The sequence below is a fragment of the Macaca nemestrina genome, chromosome 13 (genome assembly GCF_043159975.1).
Source record: "Macaca nemestrina isolate mMacNem1 chromosome 13, mMacNem.hap1, whole genome shotgun sequence".
NCBI classification, from domain to species: domain Eukaryota; kingdom Metazoa; phylum Chordata; class Mammalia; order Primates; family Cercopithecidae; genus Macaca; species Macaca nemestrina.
The window spans coordinates 20,704,607-20,732,100 of NC_092137.1; the positions used below are offsets into that span (position 1 = coordinate 20,704,607).

Below are 27,494 nucleotides of genomic sequence, written 5' to 3' on the forward strand. Positions count from 1 at the left end.
CACGTACACACTAGTCATAACAGCCAGAGACAAGGTAGAGGCAATTTAAACCACAACTAATGATAAAATGAAAGGTGATGCATAAATAGTTTTCTAAGGTAGAACTGCAAGGTGGCAAGCCAAGTTGTCCTGCTGTTTGGGTGGTACGTGGCCTAGTATATGATTCACATTAGAATGCCCCAGTTTGTTTGGCTTTGCCATTATTGAGGAGAGAGACTTGCTGGTACTGAAGCAAGGGGAATTACAGGAGGCGGGCATGGTTTCATTAGGACAGGTGAATATGGGAGGTAGGAAATCAACCATTGTGGGTGTATATACTGCAATATATATGTGATTTTTACTCTTGGTCTATGGTGACTGAGATACTACTTCTAGTCACTTTGATCTTATTTAAAAGGTCTACAGATTCTACATGTCCAAAATATACCACCATATTTACAAGGAAAAATCAATTTCTTAAGAGTACTCATGAAAAGGTTTGACAGGTTAGGAAAAGGCTTTGATAGATTCACCTCTATGATGGGGGGTGGCTGAGAAGAATAGTCTTTAGTAAGCCCATTAACACTGGTGAAATGCCAAACATTTAAAACCTCCCTTTAAAATAAAAAATACAATAATCTTGGGAGCTGAGATGAGCTCTACTGTGGATGGGTACTTATTTAGACAAGATTTGAAGAAGACCTGTCACAATTAAGAAATAAACGGTAGACCTCAGTGTGAGCTTATCTTGCCAAGGGTTACAACGCCTGAAGGCATTCTGCAGGAACATAGCAACGATGGATTTTAGTTATGGTGGACTGACTGTCTTACCTCAATGTTTGGTAGGTGGCCTATTCTGTGATTAAGTCCATGGATGTTGAATCTCAAGACCATCTTGCAGTTGGGATGTAATAGATACAATGTAACTACCTAAGAGCCAACAAAAATTTTCATTTCCCTTGATTGCCTCTACTGAGACATGGGGAAATCAAAACATATGGCTTTTCTCTATTCCTTATAGTAAGGGATATTTTGACTACTAATCTAAAAGTTCCTGGGGGGGACATTCTCTTTTTAAATAAGCCAAAGCCTAATCAGGAGTAGGCCTTTTGCCTTTCTTCCCTTTCCCTTTCTTTCTCGCTGAATGTTAGACATGAGTCCTAGAGATGCAGGAGCCATGATGTGACCATGAGATGATGACCACAAGGATAAAGGTTTATGTGATATGCAAAGGACAACAAGAGTAGAAACATAGGATCCATGTCCCTGATGGCACTGTTGAGATGTTACTTACCTCTGGACTGCCTATGCCTGGATTTCTTGGCACATGAGAAAAATAGATCCCTATCTAGTTTAGGCCACTGTAATTTGGTTTTCTGTTATCTATAGTCAAACTCAATCCCAGATGATAAAAGTGAATAGAAATAGGGCCTTTAAATATTCTGGATGTTTTTGGTCACAGCACATGGGTTGATGTGCTTAACTGCCTATCAGGTTCTGGTACTTGAGTGGGGGAGAAAGTGGCATCTGCACATACCCAGGGCTTGCCTAAGAGGAGGCAGGGTAGGAGCTGACTGAAAAAGAGCCTTTCTCAGGAAAGCCCCTCCTAGCACATCTTCTGACCATTCCTGAGGCTGGCAAGATGTGCTGAGTGTAGGGAAGTTAGGAAGGTTCAAGCCAAGCAGGGCTGTGTGGGAGCAAAATTTAGGGTTGAGGACAGGCTGCGAGACTAGAAGATTCTGGAGACATGAGCAACCCTACATGCCAACAGAGCTGTAGGCAGAGAAAGGCTGGACACTCAGAAAGGCTACACCAGCAGGTTTGTCAAAAGGTTAAGTAGGACCTGATAGTCTCAGAAACCCAGATGAAGCCTTCTTACAAGGGAAAATTCTTCAGCAGTTATTTATTTATTTCCAGGTTGTTTTCCACCTTTCCAATGGTGCCAAGTTGTAACAAAGTGAAAATCAGACCTAAAAAAATAATTCTCCCATCCTAAACTTTCTGCATAATTTGGAGAAATGTTTACTAGTCAACATAGTTAATTATTATGTGTTCCTCTGTAAGCCAGGACTGTGGTCATTACGATAATCAATTTAGTCTGCAAACAGATAATCTTTCCTAAGTGACACTGAGTTCACCAAAATGAAAAACAACTGGAGGTATTGTATGATTTTAAAAAATAATGCAACTTTTTAGACTGGCATTAATTTTTAAATATAAAATTTCTTTAGAAAAAATAATAAGATATTCATTGGGCTATTTACTTCTAAACCAGAGATTATATCCTAATATCACACTAATCACCTCTTGTTCTAAATCCTAATACTGACCGAAAAACAAAAAACAAAAAAACAAAAACAAAAACAAACAAAAAAAACTTTTCCGTCATTCCTGAATTTTAGGTTACACTTGCATGAATCACTAAAAGCTACAGTTGGGGCCAGGCATGACGGCTCACCCTGTAATCTCAGCACTGTGGGAAGCCAAGGCGGGAGAACTGCTTAAGGCCTGGAGTTTGAGACTAGCTTGGCCAACATAGCAAGATCCTGTCTCTAATATAAATAAATAAATAAATAAAAGCCCCAGTTGGGTTTTATAAATGGATTTTCATAAGCTGCTCAGAAAGAACAGGTAACATAAGAGTCTGGTTTTGTCTTATTCAAAAATTATTCTGGGCTGAGTTAAAAATCTAGAAGAAATTTGTGATTCTTTAGTGATGCATATGCTTATGTTGTCATCTTATTTAATAGTTCATTTTATATCTTAAAAGTTAATTCCATATTTAGGAAAGAAAAAACTATGAAAATTTATTTTACAAGAATATATTCAACAAAGTAATGTAATCTACCAGAAATTCCCTATGTCTCTGTGCTATGTTTTTCTAGTTAGGTAACTGAAAGGAATTAAAATATCAATTCGGCCTAACTAATGAAAAGACCCTAGAATATTTTTCAAAGTTAATTATTTTGACCTGTTACACTGCTGAACTAAGACATATTTTCTTTTAGCTTTGATCAGTAAATCAATTTAGGTGTCTCAGTGAAAAGCCTATTTTTCATGAAGTGGAAGAACATATAAAGAAAATACAGAGTAGCAAACATTCCAGAATTAAAACTGAAGAAAAAAATCCATAAAAACACATTTAATACAACCTAGTTCACAAAATGACATTGATGAACACGGTGGTAAAGTTTATAACGTATGCTAACTGATGTAGGGCTACTCTGCTCTGAATGCTGGATAGGAAATGACATTTCACTCACTCATGATGGAGAAGAACGCTAATGCCACAGAACTCAAGCCTACAGGAAAGGATGTGCCATCTCTGCCAAAAGGGCAGCAGGATTTGAAATATTTGAATATTTTGGTTCCTAGAATTTTTCAGAGCTTACAACAACAACAACAAAAATGTGTGTATAAACTAAAGGATACAGAAAACCAGTTTCTATCTAGATAGGGCAGGATTTATTATCCACTGCTTGGACTAGCAAACTTCCTCCATTTGTTTCCGTAAGATTTCTACTGAAGTACAGACATTACATAATGTGCAAACACTGCAAAGCCTCCTAAAAGGCATGCTGGCAGGTTAAAAGGTCGTCGTCTGGATGACAGTCAAGCCACAGAGAAACAGGTCTATGGGGGCCAGGGGGAAATATCCAGCTGGACCAGATTCTCAGCTGGGAATGATCTCTGACCTGATCTTCTTTTCCCTTGATAACCCCTCTTTTCATGTAACCACGAAAATTATGCCGATTCAAGTAGCTGGTATGAACATTAGTTATGTCCACTATTCATGCAGTGTAAACTCTAGCAGAGCCCACTAATCATCTCCCAAAGTTAGGGTCTTCTGTTGGGTGTTGCTCTCAGTTGGAACCTTCTGTTTGTAGGAAGCAAGGTACTAGGAATCACCAAAGTGATGGTGAGGGCAAGCCTGGGCGAAGGCAGTTTCTGTGAGGGTTATTGCAAGAGGAGGCAGGGGTGGCACTACAGATCTAGAGGGAAGAGGCTGGCTAGGATATCTGAGATGCTTCCTTAATGATCAGCCTAGTCACTACTAGGAAGTGAACTATGAATTCAAGTAGGGAATGAACCAATAACCCAAAGAAGAAGGAAGACACGTAAACTATTGCCTCATTTTCCTTTACCTGAGGTTACACAGACGGGGTAGGTTATGGGGGAAAAAAAATCAGAGACCATTGAAGTAGTGGTTATTTGGCTATCAGAAGGCCAGATTAGAGCCAAGGGATTAAAAGATCAGAAAAGGAAAGGATGTGAGAAATAGGAGGGCTGTGGTCCAAAAGTTTGTTTGCTAGTTTGTTATTTAGAACAGAAATGAAGAAATGTAGCTGAATGTTCAGTCTGATTTTCAAAATGTATTTCATATATCAGGGTTGTGTGAGAAAGGAAGCCCAGGGTTCCTCAAGCAACAATGTAGTATAAAGCTCTGGTTACCTTGGATTGAGGAGGGAAATATGGCTTATGCCTAAACTGTCCTGCTCCCTGCTGCCTAAACTTGGGTCTCCTGGAAGATGCAGCAGGAGGTCAATTATTGCAACTAAAAGGAAGAGTCCTTTCTTCAAGTGCAGCTTTTGGAGCCTACTTTTCCTGAAGTATATATAACTCTGATGCAGAAAACGTGGAAAAATACCTTTACATAATGTCCTGTTTTAATTAAAAACATTAAATACTTGATTATATGTTTATATTATGTATTCACTAAATATACCATTAAGAATAATTTGTCATAGCTAGACTTTTCATATATAAATTTTAAAAATGTATAAAATTTATATCCCATGTCCTGATTTGGATTTAGAAAATATTTCTAAAGAGGCATAAGTTCAGCTGCATATCTAATGGTGTCCTCAGCCCTGGGACTCTGGGTCCTCAACCTTCTCAACGTCTCAAGGACAAGAAGCTCCTAATTCACGCAGTCAGGATGAGGGCAACACCTATCCCAGGGAGGAAAGTGGTATCCCTAGCTGGAGAATGCTTTTTGTTTTAAGATAGCTTTTATTTTAAGATAGTTGTAGATTTACATGCAGGTGTAAGAAATAATATAGAGAAATCCATGTATTTTTTAACCCAGTTTCTCCCATGGTAATATCTTACAAAACCACAGCATAATATTACAGCCAGGATATGTATGCATATTTTTTAAAGAGACAGGGTCTTCCTCCGTTGCCCAGGCTGAAGTGCAGTGGTGCAATCACAGCTCACTGTAACCTTGAACTCCTAGGCTCAAGCGATTCTCCTACCTCAACCTTCCAAGTAGCCAGGACTACAGGTGTGTGCCACCATGCCTAGCTAATTTTTTTTTTTTTTTTTTTTTTGAGACAGAGTCTCGCTCTGTCGCCCAGGCTGGAGTGCAGTGGCACCATCTCGGCTCACTGCAACCTCCGCCGCCCGAGCTCATGCCATTCTCCTGCCTCAGCCTCCCAAGCAGCTGGGACTACAGGCGCCCGCCACCATGCCCGGCTAATTTTTTTGTATTTTTAGTAGAGACGGGGTTTCACTGTGTTCGCCAGGAATGGTCTTGATCTCCTGACCTCGTGATCCGCCCGCCTCGGCCTCCCAAAGTGCTGGGATTACAGGCGTGAGCCACCGCGCCCGGCCTAAATTTTTATCTTTAATTTTTAACCCCTGGCAACCACTAATCTGTTCTTCATTTCTATAATGTTATCATTTCAAGAATGCTATATAAATGGAATCATACAGTATGTAATCCTTAAGGGTTGCTTTTTTTCCACTGAGCATAATTCTCTGGAGATGGACACAGGTTGCCGTGTATATTAAAAGTCTGTTCCTTTTTATTATCAAGTAGAATTCCATGGTATGGGTTGATCACAGTTTGTTTAATAATTTACCTACGGAAACTACCTCTGGGTTGTTTCCAGTTTTTGGCAATTATGAATAAAACTACAATAAACATTCATATATTTAGGTTTTTCTGTGACACCAGTTTTCATATATCAGGGATGAATGCTGAGGAGTGTAACTGCTGGGTCATAGGGTAGTTGCATGTTTAGGTTTTTAACTGTCAAATTGCTTTCCAGAGTGGGTGCACCATTTTACATTGTCAGCAGTAATGTATGAGTGATCCAGTTTCTCTGCATCCTTACCAGCATTTGAGGTTGCTATTTTTTTTTTTATTTTAGCCATTCTGATAGGTGTGTAATGATATCTCACTGTGATCACACTCAGCTAGTCTTTGCCTAGTCCCAGATCCTGATCCTGAATATTTTCTCCCTTTTTTCTAAAAGGATTGTAGTTTTACAATTTATATTTAAATTCATGACTCATTTAGAGTTAACTTTTTTATAAGGTGTAAGGGTTAGAGTTTAGGTCAAGGTTCATTTCCTTTCCTTCCTTTCTTTCTTCTTTTTTCTTTTCTTTTGGCCTAAGGAGAGCCAAGTGCTCCAGCAAAATTGTTGAAATGGCAATTCCTCTTTTATCAAATTGCTTTTGCCCCTTGTCAAAAACCAGTTGGGCACATTTGTGTGGGTCTATTTCTAGGTTCTCTTCTCTGTTCTATTGATCTATGTATTAATCCCTTTAGCAATATCACAAAGTTTTGATTACTATAGCTACATAATAAATCTTGCAACCAGACAGACTCACTCCTTCCACTTTATTCTTTTACAAAACTGTTTTAGTAATTCTTATTCCTTTGCCTTTCCAAATATATTTTAGAATAATCATGTCAATAGCTACAAAAAAATCTTACTTGGATTTTGACAGCAACTATGTTTAATATGCGTATCAATTTAGGAAGAATTGATATCTGATATGGTTTGGATTTGTGTCCTCACCCAAATCTCATGTCCTCAATGTAATCCCCAATGTTGGAGGTGGGACCTAGTGAGAGGTAACTGAATCATGGGGATGGTTTCTCATGATTTAACACCATCCCCCTTGGTGCTGTTATAGCTATAATGATTGAGTTATCTCAAGATCTGGTTGTTTAAAGTGTGTAGAACCTCCCCCACCACTCTCTCTCAGTCCTGCTCCTGCCATGTTAGACACCTGCTCCCAATTTGCCTTCTGCCATGAGTAAAAGCTACTTGAGGCCTCTGCAGAAGTGGATGCTGACATGCTTCCTGTACAGCCTGTGGAACTGTGAGCCAATTAAACCTCTTTTCTTTATAAATTACCCAGTGTGAGAGTACATTAATACATGTTTACTACGTTGAGTCTTCCAATCCATGAACATGGTATGTCTCTCCATTTACTTAGGTCTGCTTTTGTTTCTTTATTAATAGGCTTCATTTTCAGCATATAATTCTGTATATGTTTTTCTAAATTTATGCTTAACCATTTAGTTTTTTTGACTGGCTATAAATGGTATTATATTTTAAATTTTGGTTTCTATTGCTAGTGTATGCAAATAATATTGACTTTTGTGCTTATCTTGTATCCTGTGACATTGTTGAACTTGTAGTAATTCTCAAAGTTTGTTTTTGGTAGATTCCTTGGGATTGTCATTTTTTTTCTTTTCTTTTCTTTTTTTTTTAATCATTTGATAAATTTTTATTCCCTGGCAGAGCCACAGAACCATCCTTGGGATTTTCTCTACAGACAATCATGCCATCTACAAACAAGAGATTAATTTCTTCTCTTCTGATCTATATATCTTTTATTTCCTTGCCTTGCCTTACTGGACTGACTAGAACTTCCAGCACTATGTTGAATAAGAGTGCTGAGAGCAGACATCTTTGTCTTGTTTCTAGTCTTAGAAGAAAAGCATTCAAAATATTTTTTTTCTGCATCAGTTGATAGAATCATACGGTTTATCTTCTTTAGCCTGTTAATATGCTAGATTATATTCATGGATTTTTGAATACTATACTAGCCTTGCATCCCTGGAATAAATCACATTTGGTAATAGAATAGTATATAATTCTTTTTATATATTGCTGAATTCTATTTGCTAATATTTTATTAGAGATATTTGTCTCTATACTCATAGGGGATACTGGCCTGTATTTTCTTCTTTTTTTGTATTATTTTTCTTTGGTTTTGATATTAGATAATACTAGCTTCAAAAAGTGAATTGGGATGTGTTTCCTCCTATTTTCTATTTAAAAAAATAGGTAGAATTGTGTTAATATTTCTTTAAACATTTGGTATAATTCTCCAGTGAAATCATCTGGGCCTCTAAATGTCTTTTCTGGAAGTTTTAAAATTACAAATTGAATTTCCTTCCAAGTTATAGGGCTCTTGAAATGATCGATTTCATCTTGGATGAGTTGTGGTAGTGTGTCAACATTTGAAGAATTGGTTTATTTCATCCCAGTTGTCAAATTTATATCTGTAGAGTTGTTCACAGTAGCCTTTACTACCCTTTTGATGTGTGCAGGCTCTATAGTGGATATTTTCTATTTCATTTCTGATATTGGTAATTTGTGTCTTCACCTGTTTTTTCTTTGTCAGTCTTGCTAGGGGTTTGTCAATTTTATTACTCTTTCAAAGTAGCTACTTTCTCGTTTCATTGATTTTCTCTATTGTTTTTATTTTCAACTTTTTTGGTAGAGACAGGGTCTCACTATATTGCCTAGGCTGGTCTCGAACTCCTGGCCTTAAGCAAACCTCCTGCCTCAGCCTTCCAAAGTGCTGGCATTCTAGATGTGAGCAACTGCTCCTAACCCTAATTTCTATTCTTGCTATTTCTTTCCTTTTCATCCTTTTGGGATTACTTTCCTCTTCTTTTTCTAGGTTCTTGAGGTTGAAGCTTAGGTTACTAGGACTTTTCTCCTTTTCTAATGTAGTCATTTCTCACAACAGCATACATTTTTGTCTCATCACTGTTTTAGCTGTGTCCCACAAATTTTAATATGCTGTATTTCCATTTTAATTCAGTTTTATTATTAATTATTACTATTTTTTTTTTTTTTTTTTTTTTTTGAGCTGCTTTCACTCTGTTACCCAGGCTGGAGTTCAGTGGCATGATCATATCTTACCGCAGCCGTGGTCTCCTGGGCTCAAGTGATCCTTCCATCTTAGCCTGCCCAAGAAGCTGAGATTACAGGCCTATAACTCCATGCCTGGCTAATTTTTCTTTTTCTTTTTTTTTTTTTTTGAGACAGGATCTCACTTGGTCACCCAAGCTGGAGTGCAGTGGCACGATCTCGGCTCACTGCAGCCTTGACTTCCCAGGCTCAAGGGATCCTCCTGCCTCAGCCCCCAAGTAGCTAGGACCTGTTACAGGTGTGTGCCACCATGCCCAGCTAATTTTTGCATTTTTAGTAGAGATGGGGTTTCATCACGTTGCCCAGGCTGGTCTTGAACTCCTGGACTCCAGTGATCTGCCCCCTTTGGCTTCTCAAAGTGTTGGGATTACATGCATGAGCCACAGTGACTGGCCAATTTTTAAATTTTTTATAGAGACAGGGTCTCACTGTGTTGCTCTGGCTGGTCTAGAACTCCTGGGCTCAAACGATCCTCCCACCTCAGACCCCCAAAGTGCTAGGATTACAATTGTAAGCCATAGTTTTATTATTTACATGTAGTATTATTTGAATTTCTTTGTAATTTCCATTTTTTGACTCATGAGTTGTTTAGAAGTATGTGGTTTACTTTCCAAGTATTTAAAGATCTAACTTTTGTTATTCTGTTGTTGATTTCTAGTTTGATTCCATTGTGTTCACTGAACATGCTCTGTATGGTTTCAATGATATTAACACGTTGAAATCAATTCTGTTTTGGGTGGAGTGTTCTACAAATGCCTATTAGGTAATTTTCTTTGCACTGAAATATACTTTATCTGATATTAGTAAAGCTATTACTGGTTTCCTTTGCTTATAAATGTTTGCATAATATACCTTTTCCCATCTTTTTGCTTTCAACTTACTTATATTGTTATATTTAAACTAAGAGTTTTGAGGACAGCATATAATTGAGTCATGTTTTCTAATCTACCCTGCCAATTTCTTTTAATTGTATATTTAGATCATTTACATTCAATATAATCATGGACCATCATTTTATTATTTGTTTTCTGTTTGTTCTCTGTCATGTCTCTGAGTTCTTTTTCTGGCCTTCCAATCAATGTGTTTCTAAATATAGAATTCCATCTTGATCTATCCATGGTGATTTTGAGTATCTGTTTTGAATACCATTTGAAACGGCTGTTCTAGGTGCTACATTACATATATACATGACTTATTACCATCTACATGTGGTTGCATCTCACAGTTCAAGTAAAGTGTAGAAACCTTACTTGCCATTATGTCCTTGTGCCCTCCCCCATATATAAAATCGTTGCCCTAAATATTTCCTCTGTGTACATTTAGAACCATAAGATATGGTGCTATAATTTTTGCTTTAACTGTTAAACATAATTTAGAAATCTCAAGAGAAGAAGAAAGTTGTATTTGTCCACATTTTAACTTATTCACTGTTCTTTCTTTTTGATGTTCCCAGATTCCTTCTTTTATCATTTCCTCTCTGTTGAGAGAACTTCCTGCAGTTATTCTTTTAGGATAGATCTAATGGTGACAAGTTCTTTTGGTTTTTCAACATTCGAGAATGCTAAATTTCCCCTTCTTTCCTGAAAGATACTTTTGCTAGATATAGAATTTTGGATTGATAGTTATTTTTGTTTTGCATTTTGTGATTTTCCTTTGGGTCTCCATGGATTCTGATGAAAAACCAGCTGTGCTTCAAACAGACTTTCTTCCACGAATAATGCATCGCTTTGCTCTTCTGGCTGCTTTCAAGAGATTTTCTTTGTTTTAGTTTTCAAAAGCTTGGTTATGATGTGTTTTAGTGTATATTTCTTTGGGTTTATTCTGTTTTAAGTTCATTCAGCTTCTTGAATCTGTAAATTCATATCTTTTGCAAAATTTGGGGGTTTTTAACCACTATTTGTTTGAATACTTTTTCAGACCTACTCTCTATTTCTAGGACTGGTGTTATCACAAATGTTAGATCTTTTTTTTTTTTTTTTGAGACAGTCTTGCTCTGTTGCCCAGGCTGGAGTGCAGTGGCGTGATCTCAGCTCACTGCAAGCTCCGCCTCCCAGGTTCACGCCATTCTCCTGCCTCAGCCTCCCAAGTAGCTGGGATTACAGGCACCCGCCACCATGCCCGGTTAATATTTTTTTGTATTTTTAGTAGAGACGGGGTTTCATCATGTTAGCCAGGATGGTCTCGATCTCCTGATCTTGTGATCCACCTGCCTCAACCTCCCAAAGTGCTGGGATTACAGGCGTGAAAATGTTGGATCTTTCGTTGTAGTCCAACAGGTCCCTGAGGTTCTGTTTCTTTTTTTCCCCTTTTTAGTCTATTTTCTCTCTGTTGGGTAATTTCTATTGATCTAATCTCACATTCACTGATTCTTTCCTCTGTCCCCTCATTTTATTGTTGGGTCTAGCCATTGAGATTTTAAATTTGTTCTAAAATTTCCATTCAGTTTTTTTTTTTCAATCTTCTCTTTCCTAAGATTTTCTATCTTCTCATGAGTTTCAAACATGTTTATTAATTGATCATTAAATAATTTTTATAATGGCTGCTTTAAAGTCATTGTCAGATAATTCCAGTATCTCTGTCATTTTGGTGTTGCCATTGATTTTTTTTTTTTCCAGTCAAGTTGAGATTTTATTAGACAAGTGATTTTCAACTACAACATGGACAGTTTGAGTAGTATGTTATGAGATTCTGGATCTTATTTAAACGTTATGTTTTAGATGTTTTTTTCATTATGGCCAGGTAGGGTAGACTCTAAGTTACCCATGTGACTTCTGTTGATAAGGAAGGAGACCACCCCTTATATTGTCTTAGGCCCAATTTCTGCCTCCAAAGAAAGAAAAAGTAAAAATGGAAAGGCAGAAATGAAATCCACAAGCAGACAGCCTGGCGCCACACCCTGGGCCTGGTAGTTAAAGATCGACCCCTAACCTAATTGGTTATGTTATCTATAGATTACAGACATTGTATAGAAAAGCACTGTCCTGTTTTGTTCCGACTAATTACTGGTGCATGCAGCCCCCAGTCACGTACCCACCCCCTGCTTGCTCAATCGATCACAACCCTCTCACGCACACCCCCTTAGAGTTGTGAGCCCTTAAGAGGGATGGGACTTGCTCACTCGGGGAGCTCAGCTCGTGAGACAGGAGTCTTGCAGATGCCCCTGGCCGAATAAACCCCTTCCTTCTTTAACTCAGTGTCTGAGGAGTTTTGTCTGTGGCTTGTCCTGCCACATTTCTTTGTTCCCTGACTGGGAAGCGAGGTGAATGACGGATGGTCGAGGCAGCTCCTTAGGTGGCTTAAGCCTGCCCTGTGGAACATCCCTGCAGGGGACTCCAACCAGCCCAAGCAACACGGATCCTGAGAGCGCTCCCGGGTAGGCATTTGCCCTGGTGGGATGCCTCGCCAGAACAGTGTGTGGCAGGCCCCTGTGGAAGATCAACACAGTGGCTGCACACCGGGAAGGAATGGGCACTTGGAGTCTGGACATCTAAAACTTGGTAAGACTAGTCTTTGAAACTTGCCCACTCTGTTTGAGTGGAAGCGTGGCCTGATCACCCATGGTGTGCCTTTATCGGCACTTTGGTTTTGGTTTTGACTTGGTTTGAATTGCTTGACAGGACCGGTCTTGGGAACTTGCCCACTCCATTTGAGTGGAAGCACGGCCTGATCACCCACGGTGTGCCTGTACTGGCACTTTGGTTTTTGTTTTTGACTTGACTTGGATTGCTTGATACTTTGGTTTTGTTTTTGACCTGGCTTAGATTTCTGGATATTCTGATTTTGGTTTGGTGCAAACGGCAAAAGTGTGTGTATGCCCTTTATACCTGTTCTTTGTTTTGTGGTGTGTGTGTGGTGTCAGCGTGGTGTTTTGTCTCGAAGAAGCAGAGGTCAGGCACAAATAAGCCCACCCTACTAGGAACTATGTTTAAACATTTCAAAACAGAATTTAAAGGAGACTATGGAGTACTGTGACACTAGGAAAACTTAAAACTTTGTGTAAGATAGATTGGCCATCATTAGAGGTAGGTTGGCCCTTAGAAGGAATCCTGGACAGGTCCCTTGTTTCAAAGCTATGGCACAAGGTAACCTGTAAGTCAGGGAACCCAGACCAGTTCCATATATAGACACTTGGTTACAGCTGGTTTTAGATCCCCGTCCCCAACACACAGTGGTTGAGATAACAGCAGCATAAGTGGCTGGCAGAGGCAAGGAAAGACAAGCAGAGAGAGAGAAAGGAAAGAGACAGAGAGGAAAAGAGGCAAAGAGAGAGAGGAAGAGACAGACAAAGAGGGAGTCAAGGAGAGAGAGAAAGAGAGAGGCAGAGAGAGAGAAGAGACAGAGGTAAAAGGAAAGTTAAAGAGAGAGACAAAGTCAAAGAGAGAAAGAAAGAGATATACAAGTAGTTAAGAAAAAAAAAAGTGTACCCTATTCCTTTAAAAGCCAAGGTAAATTTAAAACCTATAATTGATAATTGAAGGTATTCTCTGTAACCCTATAACACCCCAATACCACTTTGTTGTCAGTGTAAACAAGGGTGTATCCGAAAGCACTGAGGCCTTCCAATCAAACATTCTTAACCCAGTAACCCACGGATGGCCCAAATGCATTCAATCCGTAGTGGCAACTGCTTTGCTAACAACAACAACAACAAAGTAAAAAAAAAACAAAAAAATTTTAGAGGAAACCTCATTGTGAGCACACCTCATCAGTTCAGAAGTATCCTAAGGAAAAAAAAGCCGGGGGGCAGAATTTAAATAAAGAGAGTATTATATGGTAAATTCTTGTCCTGAAATAAATTAACTGGTTGTTTAAAGAAAGAAATATTTGTTGTAAGTCAGAAAGTTGAGGCATGTCGAAGAACTGTCTGCAAAAGTCATGAAACAGAAAAATGTTACAAAAAAGAATTTATGCAAAAAATATTGTATAATTTAAAAGTAATTAGGCCTCCTGAATGTAAAACTACTGAAAAAAAAAAGTTTATGTGCAAGGTGTATAAGAAAAGTAAAATATACCTTTGGTGAAAGGATTATAAGGAGGCATAAGAATGTATATTTTTACTTACATTAAAAAGTTTAAAAAAATATTGTTTTGAAGGTTTAAGCAAGTTTTAAAATGTTAATTGTAAAGAAAATTCTGTGTGTAAACATATTAGCTAAAGTTAAAGAAGTATCATCCAGTTTTTCTGTGAACTGGACATTAAAGTAAAAGCATAACAGGTGTTTCTTAAAGCACCAACCTGCTCTTTAACAAAAATTATAAAAGTTTAAAAAGAGTCTATAAAATCTTACCTTATGGTCAAACATTAAAAATTAGATAAATATGTCTACAAGGTTTTATTAAAATTAGGTTTAACATTAATAACACACTAATATAAAGATAAAATTTAGTTTATCTGGTATAAAAATCATACGAGAAGCATTGTTAAATATAAAATAGTATTTGGCTTTCTTTAGTTTAAAAACTAATAAAAAGAGGTGCTAAAGGAAAATTCTCAGTAAAAAGGCACTAAGGACTACAAAGTCCACTGCCAAGGTCCCTATATTTAAAACAAAAGGTCAGTTTCTTAAAAATTATATACTTGGTTTATCTTCCACTTTCCTTTCTCAAAAACTAAAAGTCTTTTAGCACATGCACCATCCCTAGAATTTCTGGTAAACCAGCACCAGCCTGAAGATCATGTTCTCATCAAAGGGTGGAAAGAAGAAAAACTTAAGCCAGCCTGGGAAGGACCCTACCTTGTGCTGCTAACCACCAAGACTGCTGTTCGTACAGAAAAAAAAAAAAAAAAAAGAATGGACTCATCACACCCAAGTCAAGAAAGTGCCAACCCCTCCAGAGTCATGGGCCACAGTCCCGGGGAAAACCCTACCAAACTAAAGCTAAGAAAAATTTAACCCTTTTCATCTATTCTATTACTCTTTTTCCTTTCCTCGTTCTATTGCTGACCATCTAGTTATTAACATAACCAAGTCAATTTTGCCTCAAACTATTGCATTTAATGCTTGCCTTGTTAGTATCTATGAAGACTTGCCAAATCAAAGACAGCTTTCTACTTCAGAAAAGTACTTCTGTCCCTTTTGACTCTCCTCAGACTGGGCATTAGTAAACTAGGACCATTTAATCCAGGGAGATTTCGATAAAGACCCCAGTGCCAACCAGGAGTCTTGCCCCCCAACGTAGAGCTTACATGCCATAGTTGGTCCAACGTTCTGTGGACCACTAAAAAGCAAGGATGGACTGCCCCAACCGGTTTCTGTAATTTCCTAAAACCATACATTCATTTTACTAGAAGATCATAGAAGTTAAAGGCTTAAAACAAACTTTAGCAATTAAAACAGGATACCAAGATGCAAATGCATGGTTAAAACAGATCAAATATTCCATCTGCATGTTAAACAAAAGCAATTGTTATGCTTGTGCACATGGCAGGCCAGAGGCCCAGACTGTCCCCTTTCCACTAAGGTGGTCCTCCAGTCGACCAGGTGTGGGCGGCATGGTAGCTCTTTTCCAGGATTCTACAGCCTGGAGTAATAAGTTGTGCCAAGCTCTCTCTGCCATATCCCAAAGTCTGGCACCCTGCAGGTCAGCCCCCAAGGGCCATCCAGCTTCTGTCTCCCAACACTAAGTTCACTTCGTGTCTCTCATGACAGGGAGGAAACTTAGTATTCCTTGGAGACCTGAAAGGATGCAGTGAGCTTAAGAATTTTCAAGAGCTTATCAATCAGTCAGCCCTTCTTCATCCCTGAGCGGATGTGTGGTGGTATTGTGGTGGACCTTTACTGGGCACTCTGCTGAATAAGTGGCATGGCACTTGTACTTTAGTCCAATTGGCTATCCCTTTCACCCTGGCATTTCATCAACCAGAAGGAAAAAAAATAAGACATCGTAAAGCGAGAGAAGCCCCTTGTAAGTCTTTCGACTCTCATGTCTATTTAGACGCAACTGGAGTCCCACGAGGAATACCAGATCAATTTAAAGCTTGAAATCAAATAGCTGCAGGATTTGAGTCAATATTTTAGTAGGTGACAGTTAATAAAAATGTAGATTAGATACACTACATCTATTACAACCAACAGAAATAAACTTTTCATGAGTTAAAAGAAAAACTCATGTCGGCCCCAGTCCTGAGGCTACCTGACCTGACAAAACTCTTTACACTCTATGTGTCAGAAAGAGAAAAAATGGCAGTTGGAGTTTTAACCCAGACTGTGGGGTCCTGGCCAAGGCCAGTGGCCTATCTCTCAAAACAACTAGATAGGATTTCCAAAGGCTGGCCCCCAGATCTAACGGCCCTAGCAGCAACAGCCCTGTTAGCACATGAAGCAAATAAACTAACCCTTAGACAAAACCTGAATATAAAGGCCCCCCATGCTGTGGTAACTTTAATGACTATCAAAGGACATCATCAGTTAACAAATGCTAGATTAACCAAGTACCAAAGCTTGCTATGTGAAAATCCCCACATAACCACTGAAGTTTGCAACACCCTAAACCCCACCACCTTGCTCCCGGTATCAGAGAGCCCAGTTAAACATAACTGTGTAGAGGTGTTGGACTCAGTTTATTCTAGCAGGCCCAATGTGCGAAACCATCCTGAAATATCAGTAGACTGTGAGCGGTACGTGGACGGGAGCAGCTTCGCCAACCCCTGCAAAGTGACTGTGAAGAAGACGACAAACCCTGCTCCAGTCACACGCGGAAGCTGACTGGTCCATGCACAGCCGAAGCATGAGAAAACTCATCTCAGGACTCATTTTCCTTAAAATTTGGACTTTTATAGTAAGGACTTCAACTGACCTCAGACTGAGGACTGTTCCCAGTGTATATATCAAGTCACTGAGGTAGGACAAAAGTTTGCTATGGTCCTATTATTTTACGGTTATTTTAAGTGTACTGGACCTCTAAAAAGAACTTGTTTGTATAATGTTATTCTACACAAGGTATGTAGCCCAGGAAATGACCAACCTGATGTGTGTTATGCCCCATCTGAGCCTCCCATGACCACAGTTTTTTTAAAATAAGATTAAGGACTGAGGACTGGTGGAGGCTCATAAATGATACGAGTAAAGTGTTAGCCAAAACAGAAGAAAAAGAGGTGCCCAAACAAGTCATCTTAAAATTTGATGCCTGTGCTGTCATTAATAGTAATCAGTTAGGAATAAGGTGTAGTTCTCTTAATTAGAAAACAGGCTATATGACAGAAAATAAGTACATCTGTCATAAATTAGGACTGTGTGGAAATAAATGTAAATACTGGTCTTGTGTCATTTAGGCCACTTAGATTAAAAAAAAATGAAAAGGATCCAGTCCACCTTTAGAAAGGAAAAAATGACCCTTCCTGTACTAAAGGACAATGTAACCCCTTAGAGCTAGTAATAACCAATCCCCTTGATCCTTGCTGGAAAAAAGAGGAGCATGTGACCTTAGGAATTGATGGGGTTGGACTGAATCCTCAAGTAAATATCTTGGTTCAAGGAGAAGTTTATAAACGCTTTCCTGAGCCAGTGTTTCAAACTTTCTATGATGAACTAAATGTGCCAGTACCAGAAATTCCAGGAAAAACAAGAAATTTGTTTTTGCAATTAGCTGAGAATGGAGCCCAGTCTCTCAATGTCACTTCATGTTATGTATGTGGAGGAACTGTAATAGGAGATCAACGGCCATGGGAAGCCCGATAATGAGTACCTACAGATCCAGTTCCTGATGAATTCCCAGCTCAAAAGAATCACCCTGATAATTTCTAGGTCCTAAAAGCCTCAATTATTGGACAATATTGCATAGCTAGAGAAAGAAAAGAATTCACTCACCCTGTAGGATGACTTAGTTGTCTGAAACAGAAACTGTATAATGGTACCACAAAAACAGTCACTTGGTGGAGTTCAAATCACACAGAGAGAAATCCATTTAGTAAATTCCCAAAGCTGCAAACTGTGTGGACCCACCCGGAGTCCCGCCAAGACTGGACAGCCCCCACTAGATTATACTAGATATGCAGGCATAGAGTTTATGCCAAATTACCTGACCAGTAGGCAGGTAGTTGTGTTATTGACACTATTAAACTATCTTTCTTCCTACTGCCCATAAAAACAGGTGAATTCCTAGACTTCCCTGTCTATGCTTCCTGCAAAAAGAGAAGCATAGCTATAGGAAATTGAAAAAATGATAAATGGCCCTCTGAGAGAATCATACAATATTATAGGCCTGCTACTTAGGCACAAGACGGCTCGTGAGGATACCAGACCCCCATTTACATGATCAACCAAATCATACGGTTACAGGCTGTCTTAAAAATAATCACTAATAAAACTGGCAGAGCCTTGACTATTCTGGCCCGGCAAGAAGCTCAGATGAGAAATGCTATCTATCAAAATAGATTAGCTCTTGACTGCTTGCTAGCAGCTGAAGGAGAGGTCTGTAGGAAATTTAACTTTACTAATTGCTGCCTACACATAGATAATCAAGGGCAAGTAGTTTAAGACATAGAGATATGACAAAATTGGCACATGTGCCCATGCAAGTGTGCCATGGATTTGATCCTGGGGTCATGTTTAGAAAATGGTTCCCAGTGCTAGGAGGATTTAAAACTCTTACAATAAGAGTTATAATAGTAATAGGAACCTGCTTACTGCTCCCTTGTTTGCTATCTGTACTTCTTCAAATGATAAAAAGCTTCATCGCTACCTTAGTTCACCAAAATGCTTCAGCACAAGTGTACTATATGAATCACTATCGATCTGTCTTGCAAGAAGACTTAGGTAGTAAAAATGAAAGTGAGAACTCCCACTATTGAGTGAGAGTCTCAAAGGCGGGGAGTAAAGGAGGAGACCATCCCTCATATTGTCTTAGGCCCAATTTCTGCCTCCAAAGAAAGAAAAAGTAAAAACTAAAAGGCAGAACTGAAATCCACAAGCAGACAGCCCAGTCCCACACCCTAGGCCTGGTAGTTAAAGATCGACCCCTGACCTAATCGGTTATGTTATCTATAGATTACAGGCATTGTATAGAAAAGCACTGTGAAAATCCCTATCCTGTTTTGTTCCGATCTAATTACCGGTGCATGCAGCTCCCAGTCACGTACCCCCTGCTTGCTCAATCGATCACGACCCTCTCACGCTCACCCCCTTAGAGTTGTGAGCTCTTAAAATGGACAGGAATTGCTCACTCGGGGAGCTCGGCTCTTGAAACAGGAGTCTTGCCAATGTCGCTGGCCGAATAAACCCCTTCCTTCTTTAACTCAGTGTCTGAGGAGTTTTGTCTGAGGCTCGTCCTGCTACATTGACACCCAAGGGATGAAGGGGCTCCTTATAGCTGCTGGGTAGGGAAAGCAATTCTGACTCTGTACTAGGCTTCCACTGTTACCATCTTGGCTGGGACAAGTGGGAGTCCCTTGTTACTTCTCCCACATGACCTTGACTGATAACATGGGGGTAGTGGTGATGGTAGTCCCATTACTGCAGGGCAGTGATGAAAGTCTTTGCTCTCTACTCAGCCTCTTCTGGGACAGTACCCGAGAGCAGGGAAAGAGAGGGGGTGCTTCATTACTGCTGGGGAGAGGGTAAAGTCCACTCAATCTCTGCAAGCATGGCTGGAGATGGCTGGAGATGGCTGGAGTAGAGTAGAGCAGTTACTGTCTAAAAGTTTCTTTTAGAAAGTATTAAAGACCAGAGGCCAGTTGTGGTGACTTGTGCCTATAATCCCAGCATTTTGGAAGGTCAAGGTGGGTGGATCACCTCAGGTTAGGAGTTTGAGACCAGCCTGGCCAATATGGTGAAACCCCCTCTCTACTAAAAATACAAAAATTTGCTGGGAGTTGTGGCGGGCACTTGTAGTTCCAGCTACTTGGGAGGCTGAGGCAGGAGAACTGCTTGAACCCAGGAGGCAGAGGTTGCAGTGAGCCGAGATTGAGCCACTGCACCCCAGCCTGGGTGGCAGAGTGAGACTCTGTCTCAAAAAATATATAATAATAATAAAGAAAGAAAGTATTGAAGATCAGAATATACTGCCGCAAAATGACTGTAGGGGACCCAAAATATACCATCCCTAAAGATGCCTCTTGGGCAAAAAGATTATTTTAAACTGAGTATTTTGAGAAACTGGAGACACAGGAGAAGCTCTAAAAATGGAGAAGTTCCCTTTTTAAAGGGAAATTCACATCTATAAAGGACATTTCCATTCGAATCGGTGTTTTCCTCTCTGTACCATGAAGGATGACTCTAAATCACCAGGGACTCTATTATCAATGCAAAGGGCACCAACCTAAATCTGCATAAGAAACTTTTGTCTCGTGTCCAGTGCTTTTCTTGGTTACCTCCCATTACTGACTTCTTTTCTTTGTTTTAGATGAAGTATTTAGTATTTAAGTCTGAACTCAGAAGCCACCTCTTTGAGATTTATTCATTTCTCTGGGTATCTCCCAGGTACATATGAAATACAATGTTAATAAATTTATATATTTTTCTTGTTAATCTGTCTTTTGTAACAAAGATCTGCTCCAAGTAAGAACTATACAAGGTAGGGAGAAGACTGTTTTTTCCTGCTCTATGAAACATTGCTCCTTTCCCGGTCTTTGGGCTAGAGAGAGTAGGCTTTTGTTGGGGCCTTTAAAAGTCTCTACTCTTTGGTGTGTCTGGGTTGCTGGCTCCACACCTAGGATATGTGTGATAAGAAGAAAACCTACGGAACTCACCACTGTGTTTGTTGCTGGGGTCCCAAAGTCCCTACATAGCCTGCTTTCTATTCTCTACTTTGTATAGTCTTCTTAATGTTGTTTTATAGATAATATCCAGGGTTTTTTGTACTTAGCAGGAGAAATAGTGGAAAGTCCATTTACCCTATCTTCCTGGAAGCAGAAATCCCAGGAGGAAAATGGAATCCGTAACTGAAGAATGCTTTATAAAATCCATTCTACAAGGCAAAAAGAAAATGACAGAGAGCAACAAGGGGCTAGGAGGGACAAACAAACCTGTAAAGAGAAGTAAAATGATCTTATCAAAGTATATGTGGAGAATTTTACATATATTTGCCAGAATTTCAAATGCTGATTCCATTGGGTCTCAAGTAATTTCCAAAGGTAGACTGGCTCTAACTCTTGATTTAATCAACATCTGAAAATCAATGAGGGGAAGTAACTAAATGGAAGCCACAGAGTGACTCTAGGACAGAACCAAAATGAGAGTTGAGGGTTTCTGACTTCCTGTCAGTATCATTTTCACCAGTAGGCATCTGTTCCATGATATCGTCAGAGGCATTTGAACCAGAGAGGCTTCATTTTGAGTGTGGGCTAGGTAAATAAGGCTGAAACTTGCTGGACCGTATTCTCAGAAAGTAAGGCATTCCGAGCCTCTAGATGTTTAAAGTTAAGGGAACAAATTAATAATGTTTACCAAAACAGACTCAGACTTGGGAGTGTCCAGATATCCTGATATCTGGAGAACAAAGGCATTCCTAATTTTGCTTCAAAGATAGTAATATCGATTCTTGGGCTGGGTGCGGTGGCTCACGCCTGTAATCCCAGCACTTTGGGAGGCTGAGATGGGTGGATCACGAGGTCAGGAGATTGAGACCAGCCTGGCCAGCATGGTGAAACTCTGTCTCTAAAAAAAAATACAAAAATTAGCTGGGCACAGTGGTGCTTGCCTGTAGTCCTAGCTACTCGGGAGGCTGAGGCAGGAGAATTAGTTGAACCTGGGAAGCGGAGGTTGCAGTAAGCCGAGATCGTGCCACTGCACTCCAGCCTGGGTGACAGAGTGAGACTCCATCTCAAAATAATAATAATAATAATAATAATAATAATAATAATATCGAATCTTGCAAAATATAGTAATTAAGAAAATTAATCCTTTATCACAAACTTGTAGCAGAACACATCTCCCTATATATACAAGCGTTGTACCTGGGGTGGGTACATCCCTCCTCTTATTTTCAGGAATATCCTACTCTGTCTACGGAGGAGCTATTCTTTCACCACTTTACTCACTTAATAAACTTGCTTTTGCTTTGCACTGCAGACTCACCCTGAATTCTTTCTTGCACGAGATCCAAGAACCCTCTCTCAGGGTGTGGATCGGGACTCCTTTTCTGTAACAATATGGTGGACAGATGAAGAGTTGGACCAAATGGTCTTTAAGGGATATTTCCAACTTCAACCTCTGGCAATTTCCATGACTGTCCTTAGCCCTTGCTTCCCCTCTTCCTATCTCATCTTTTTTAACCACTATGCTAAGGCTATATTAAAGAATGGAAATTGGGGGGAAAATGGAAGGGGGAAAAATCTATCAATAGGATAAATATACTGAATTTTGTATTTGTGAGGACTGCTTATTGTTACATATATAGAAAAATACCTCCCATATGAACTGCAGCTGTACAATTGAACAGGCAGGGCTGTTAACTTGTTTCTAGTTCATTACGCATGTGACCTTATGGCATTCTTAATACAGCTGAGCATGGAAAACTTTATTCAGGAGTCCTGCTGTTATCATTAACTAGGGCAACAGCAGCAGCTATGGTGAAAGGAAATGCAATACAGCAGCAGAATGCCTGGGCTTCAACACTACATACTAGTTGTATAACTCTGGGCAATCATGTAACCTCTTTGTACCTCAGTTGCTTCATTTAAAAGGGGGACAATAGCAATACTAAACCTTATTAGTTCTTTTGAGGATCACAGGTAAAAGCTTAGAAAGTGCCATTAGCTACTGCTGCAACTAATTGTTACATCATTCATTGTTATAAATAAAATACCAGATAGAAGCTTTGCATATTTTATCACATCTAACACTAGAATAACATTTGAAGTATGGGGTATTGTTATCCCCACCTTATAGATTAAGAAACTAGGATTACTTTATTATGAAAGTCATTTATAAATATAGTATAAAATAGTATGATCTAAAACGATAAATTACATTTTAAAACAACTTTTGAAGCCAAAAAGTAAAGTCACAAAAACATTTCCTAGCATATTCATAAAATACAATTAGCAAAGCACCCAGTATTAAAATACATTACCATGACAACTATTTATTACTTCTATGATTTAAATTCTCTCAAAACATTTAAAGAAGGAAAATAAAAACAACCTGTTAACTCTACAAGAGTATTAGGCTTTGTGTCCTTCTGCTGTTTTTTGTAAAGTACTCCCACTGAGCTAACAGGCATACCCAGGACTCCTGTAGGGACTCCGTATATACTATATGCTATGTACTATGCGCAGAAGAAGTGTTTCTCACCATCCTGCAGCTAGAGTGAAGAATCGGAAACGTAAGATAACATTAAAACTTGATGAGGCTTTTCCATCTAATTTCTCATGTAAAAATTCCCTCATTCTATTTCTAATTTTATTTATTTCTAGTTTTAAACTTTTGGAAGAGAAAAATAAAAAAACTAGTAAATAATTGCTTGCTTGATATTTGTCCACTGTCAGAGAGTATTGTGTAAATACTTTGCGATACAAGAATAAACATATACATTTTAAAATCTGTGCTTACCAAGGCAGAATGGTTCTAATACATTCAATGGCGAAAATTCATTCTCCAGGTTCATTAATTGAAGGCACCTTCTGATTAGCAAGGACTTGATTTTCTCAGGACACGGTTTCAATAATAAGTAGCCAGTAACATAGAGAACATATCGAAACCAGCACAAAAGTGGAGTGGCAATTCTGCCATTGGGTGACTCAGACATTCGTTCAATTGTTGGAAACAGCAGAAAGGCGCGAATTACCTACAATAAAGAAGCATACTTCGATGAGGGGTTTTCTTAAGGGATAGGTCCATTACTTATTGTTTCTTCTGTACAGTAATGACAAATGACTGGGTTTTAGGATGACTAGAGATCTGTTCAGACTGAGAAGAACCACCACTCACCACCCTCTCAGCCCATAACGAGGCAAAGTCACAGCTCACTGCAGACCTGACATCCTGAGTGCAAGTGATCCTTCCACCTCGGCCTCCCAAGTAACTGGGACTACAGGTGTGCCCCACCATGCCTGGTTCATTTTTTATATTTTTATAGAGACAGGGTCTCCCTATGTTGCCCAGGCTGGTCTTGAACTCCTGGGATCAAATGATCCTCCTGCCTTGGCCTCCCAAAGTGCTGGGATTACACACGTGACCCACCACGTCCAGGTCCCCTCATTTCTTTTTAATGCTAAAAAATATTCTATCATCTGAATGTACCATAGTGTATTTATTCATTCACCTACTGAAGGAAATACTGGTTGCCTGTAAGTTTTGGCAATTATGAATAAAGCTGCTATAAATGTCCGTGTCCACTAAGTTTTCAACTTCTTTGGGTAGATATCTAAGAGCACAATTGCTGGAACACATGGTAAGAATATATTTAGTTTTGTATGAAATCACTAAATTGTCTTCCAGGTGGTTGGACTGTTTGATTCCCACCAGTAATGAATGAGAGGTGCTCCATATCCTGCTGTTTCTATATCCTTTTCAGTATTTATTGTCAGTGTTCTGAATTTTGGCCATTCTAACAGGTATGGCGTTATCTCATTGTCTTTTTAATTTACATTTCCTTGATGCCATATGATGTGGAGCATCTTCTCATGTTTATTTGTCATCTGTATATCTTCTTTGGTGAGGTGTCTGTTAAGGTTTTTGATCCATTTTTAAATAGGTTTTATATTTTTCTTATTTTGAGTTTTCTGAGTTCCTTGTACATTTTGGATTTGTCTTTTATCAGATGTGTCTTTTCAAATATTTTCTCTCAGTCTATGACTTATCTTTTTATTCTCTTGACCCTGCTTTCTGTAGAAGCTTTTAATTTTAATGAAGTTCAGCTTATCTGTTATTTCTTTCACTGATTGTACCTTTGGTTTGTATCTAAAAAGTCATCATCATATCCAAGGTCATCTAGGTTTTCTCCTATGTTATCTTCTAGTCATTTTATAGTTGTTTCATATTTAGATCTATAACCCATTTTGAGTTAGTTTTTGTGATAAGTATAAGGTCTATGTCTAGATTCATTTTCTTGCACGTGGATGTTCAGTTGTTCCAGTATCATTTGTTATAAAGACTGTTTTTGCTATACTTACTATGCTGTGCAATATATCCCAAAGGAAAAAACTGTATTCCTCCTAATTGAGGCTTTGTACCCTCTCACCATCCTCTCCTCCTTCTCCCACTGCCCACCACCCCAGACTCTAGTAACCACCATTCCACTCCCTGCTCTGTAAGTTCTATTGTTTCAGATTCCACATATAAGTGAGGACATGTGGTATTTGTCTTCCTGTGTCTGGTTTATTTCACTTAACATAATATTCTCCAGCTCCATCTACATTGTTGCACATGACAAAACTTCTTTTTAAGGCTGAGCAGTATTCCATTGTATACACACACATTTTCTTTATCCATTCATCTGCTGATGGACACTTAGGTTGATTCTGTTAACTTTGCTATTGTGAAGGATGTTCCAATGGACATGGAGTACATACATCTCCGATATATTAATTTTATTTTATGGCATGATCCTGGCTCATTGCAGCATCTCATAAATTTTGATAAGTTCTGTTTTCATTTTCATTTAGTTCAAAATTATTTCTTAATTTATCTTGAAATTTCTTTTCTAATCCATGTTTAATCTCCATGTATTTTGGGACTTTCCAGTTATCTTTCCTTTATTGGTTTCTAAATTCCACTGTGGTCTGAGAGCAGGCATTATATAATTTCTATTCTAAATTTGTTAATGTGTGCTTTACGGACCATAATGTGGTCTATCTTGGTGAATGTTCCATGTGATCTATGTGTATTCTGCTCTTGTTGGATGAAGTAGTCTATAGATGTCAATTATACAAGTTGATTGATGGTGTTGTTGGATTCAACTATGTCTTTACCCATTTACTGCCTGCTGGATCTGTCCATTTCTGATAAAGGGGTGTTAAAATCTCCAACTATGATAGTGGATGCATATATTTATGCTCGTAGTTCTATCAGTTTTTGCCTCACATAGTTTTATGCTTTGCTGCTAGGCACATGCATGTAAAGGACTGTTATGTCTTCTTGGAGGACTGACCTCTTTATCATTATGTAATGACCTTTTTTATCCTGGATAACTTTCTTTGCTTTGAAAGTCTGCCTTGTCTGAAATGTAGCTACTCCTGTTTTCTTTTGATTAGTGTTAGCTTGGTATATTTTTCTCCATCCATTTACTTTTCATCTACATGTATCTTTATATTTAAAGTGGGCTTCTTCTAAACAACATATAGTTGAGTCTTGTTTTTTGATCCACTCTAACAATCTTTTAATTAGGGCTTTTCTTTTTCTTTTTTTGAGACAGGATCTCACTCTGTCACTGCAGCCTTGACCTCCCAGGCTCGAGGAGATCCTCCCACCTCAGCCTTCTGAGTAGCTGGGACTACAGGCACATACCACCATGCCTGGCTAATTTTTCAAATTTTTTGTAGAGATGGTCTCTCTCCCTATGTTGTGCAGGCTGGTCTTGAACTCCTGGGCCCAAGTGATCTTCCTGCCTCAGCCTCCCAAAGTGCTGGGATTATAGGTGTGAGCCACCACGCCAGGTCTATTTGGTGCATTTAGACCACTGATGTTTAAAGTGATTATTGGTAGTTAAATTAATATCAACTATATTTGTCATTATTTTCTCTGTTGTTCTTATTCCTATTTTCATCTTCCACATATTTTCTGCCTTTTGTGGTTTTAAATGAGCATTTTATATGATTCAATTTTTTCTCCTTTCTTAGCATGTCAGTTTTACTTAAAAAAAAAAAAAAAACTTCCAGTGATTGCCCTAGGGTTTGCAACATCCATTTACAACTAGTCCAAGTTCACTTTTAAACAACATTACACCACTGTACAAGTAGTATATCTTACAAAAACAAAATAATCCTAAGTCTTCCCTCCTGCTCTTTGTGTTGTTGCATTCATTTCACTTATATGTAAGCATACATATAACATATAAACATACATAATCGAAAGCACTGTTGCTATTATTATTTTGAACAAACTTATCAGTTAGATAAATTAAGAATAAGAAAAATAAACATTTTTGTTTTATCTTTGTTAATTTCCTCTTTGATGCTCTTCTTTTCTTTATGGAGATCAGAGTTTCAAGCCCCTATTATTTTCTTTCTGAGTCTCCTGGATCTGAAGTTTGATGTCTGACATTAATTTAAGAAATGTCTCTGTCATTATTGTTTGAAATGTTTCTTTCTCTCTTTCTTTTCCATCTAGTATTCCCCTTATGCATATGTTTCACCTTTTGTAGTTGTCCTGCAGTCCTTATTCTTTTTTTTTTTTTTTTTTTTCTTTTCTCAGCCTTTTTCTTTGCTTTTCAGTTTTAGAGGTTTATGTTGAGATATTCTTAGGCTCAGAGACTCTTTCTTCAGCCACTTTCAATCTACTGATAAGCCCATCAAAGGCATTCTTTATTTTATAGTGTTTTTACTCTCTAGTATTTCTCTTTGCTTTTTCCTTAGGATTTCCATCTCTCTTCTTACATTGTCTACCTATTCTTGAATGATGCCTTCTTTATCTGTTATAGGCATTAGTATATTAATCATAGCGGATTTAA

General features: G+C 38.6%; 1 protein-coding gene across 3 annotated transcripts in view; it reads right to left on the reverse strand.

The window, feature by feature from the left end:
* Positions 1–27,494, reverse strand: part of LOC105479862 (lipid droplet associated hydrolase) — a 150,768-nt gene that overhangs the window by 42,548 nt on the left and 80,726 nt on the right. For 2 of the 3 annotated variants that reach the window (XM_011738186.3, XM_011738187.3), the window contains one exon: positions 23,438–23,672. The exons of the other annotated variant lie outside the window; for it this stretch is intronic. In XM_011738186.3, the coding sequence (XP_011736488.2) occupies positions 23,438–23,672 (235 nt within the window). The remainder of the gene's footprint in view (positions 1–23,437; positions 23,673–27,494) is intronic. 3 annotated transcript variants of the gene reach the window in all.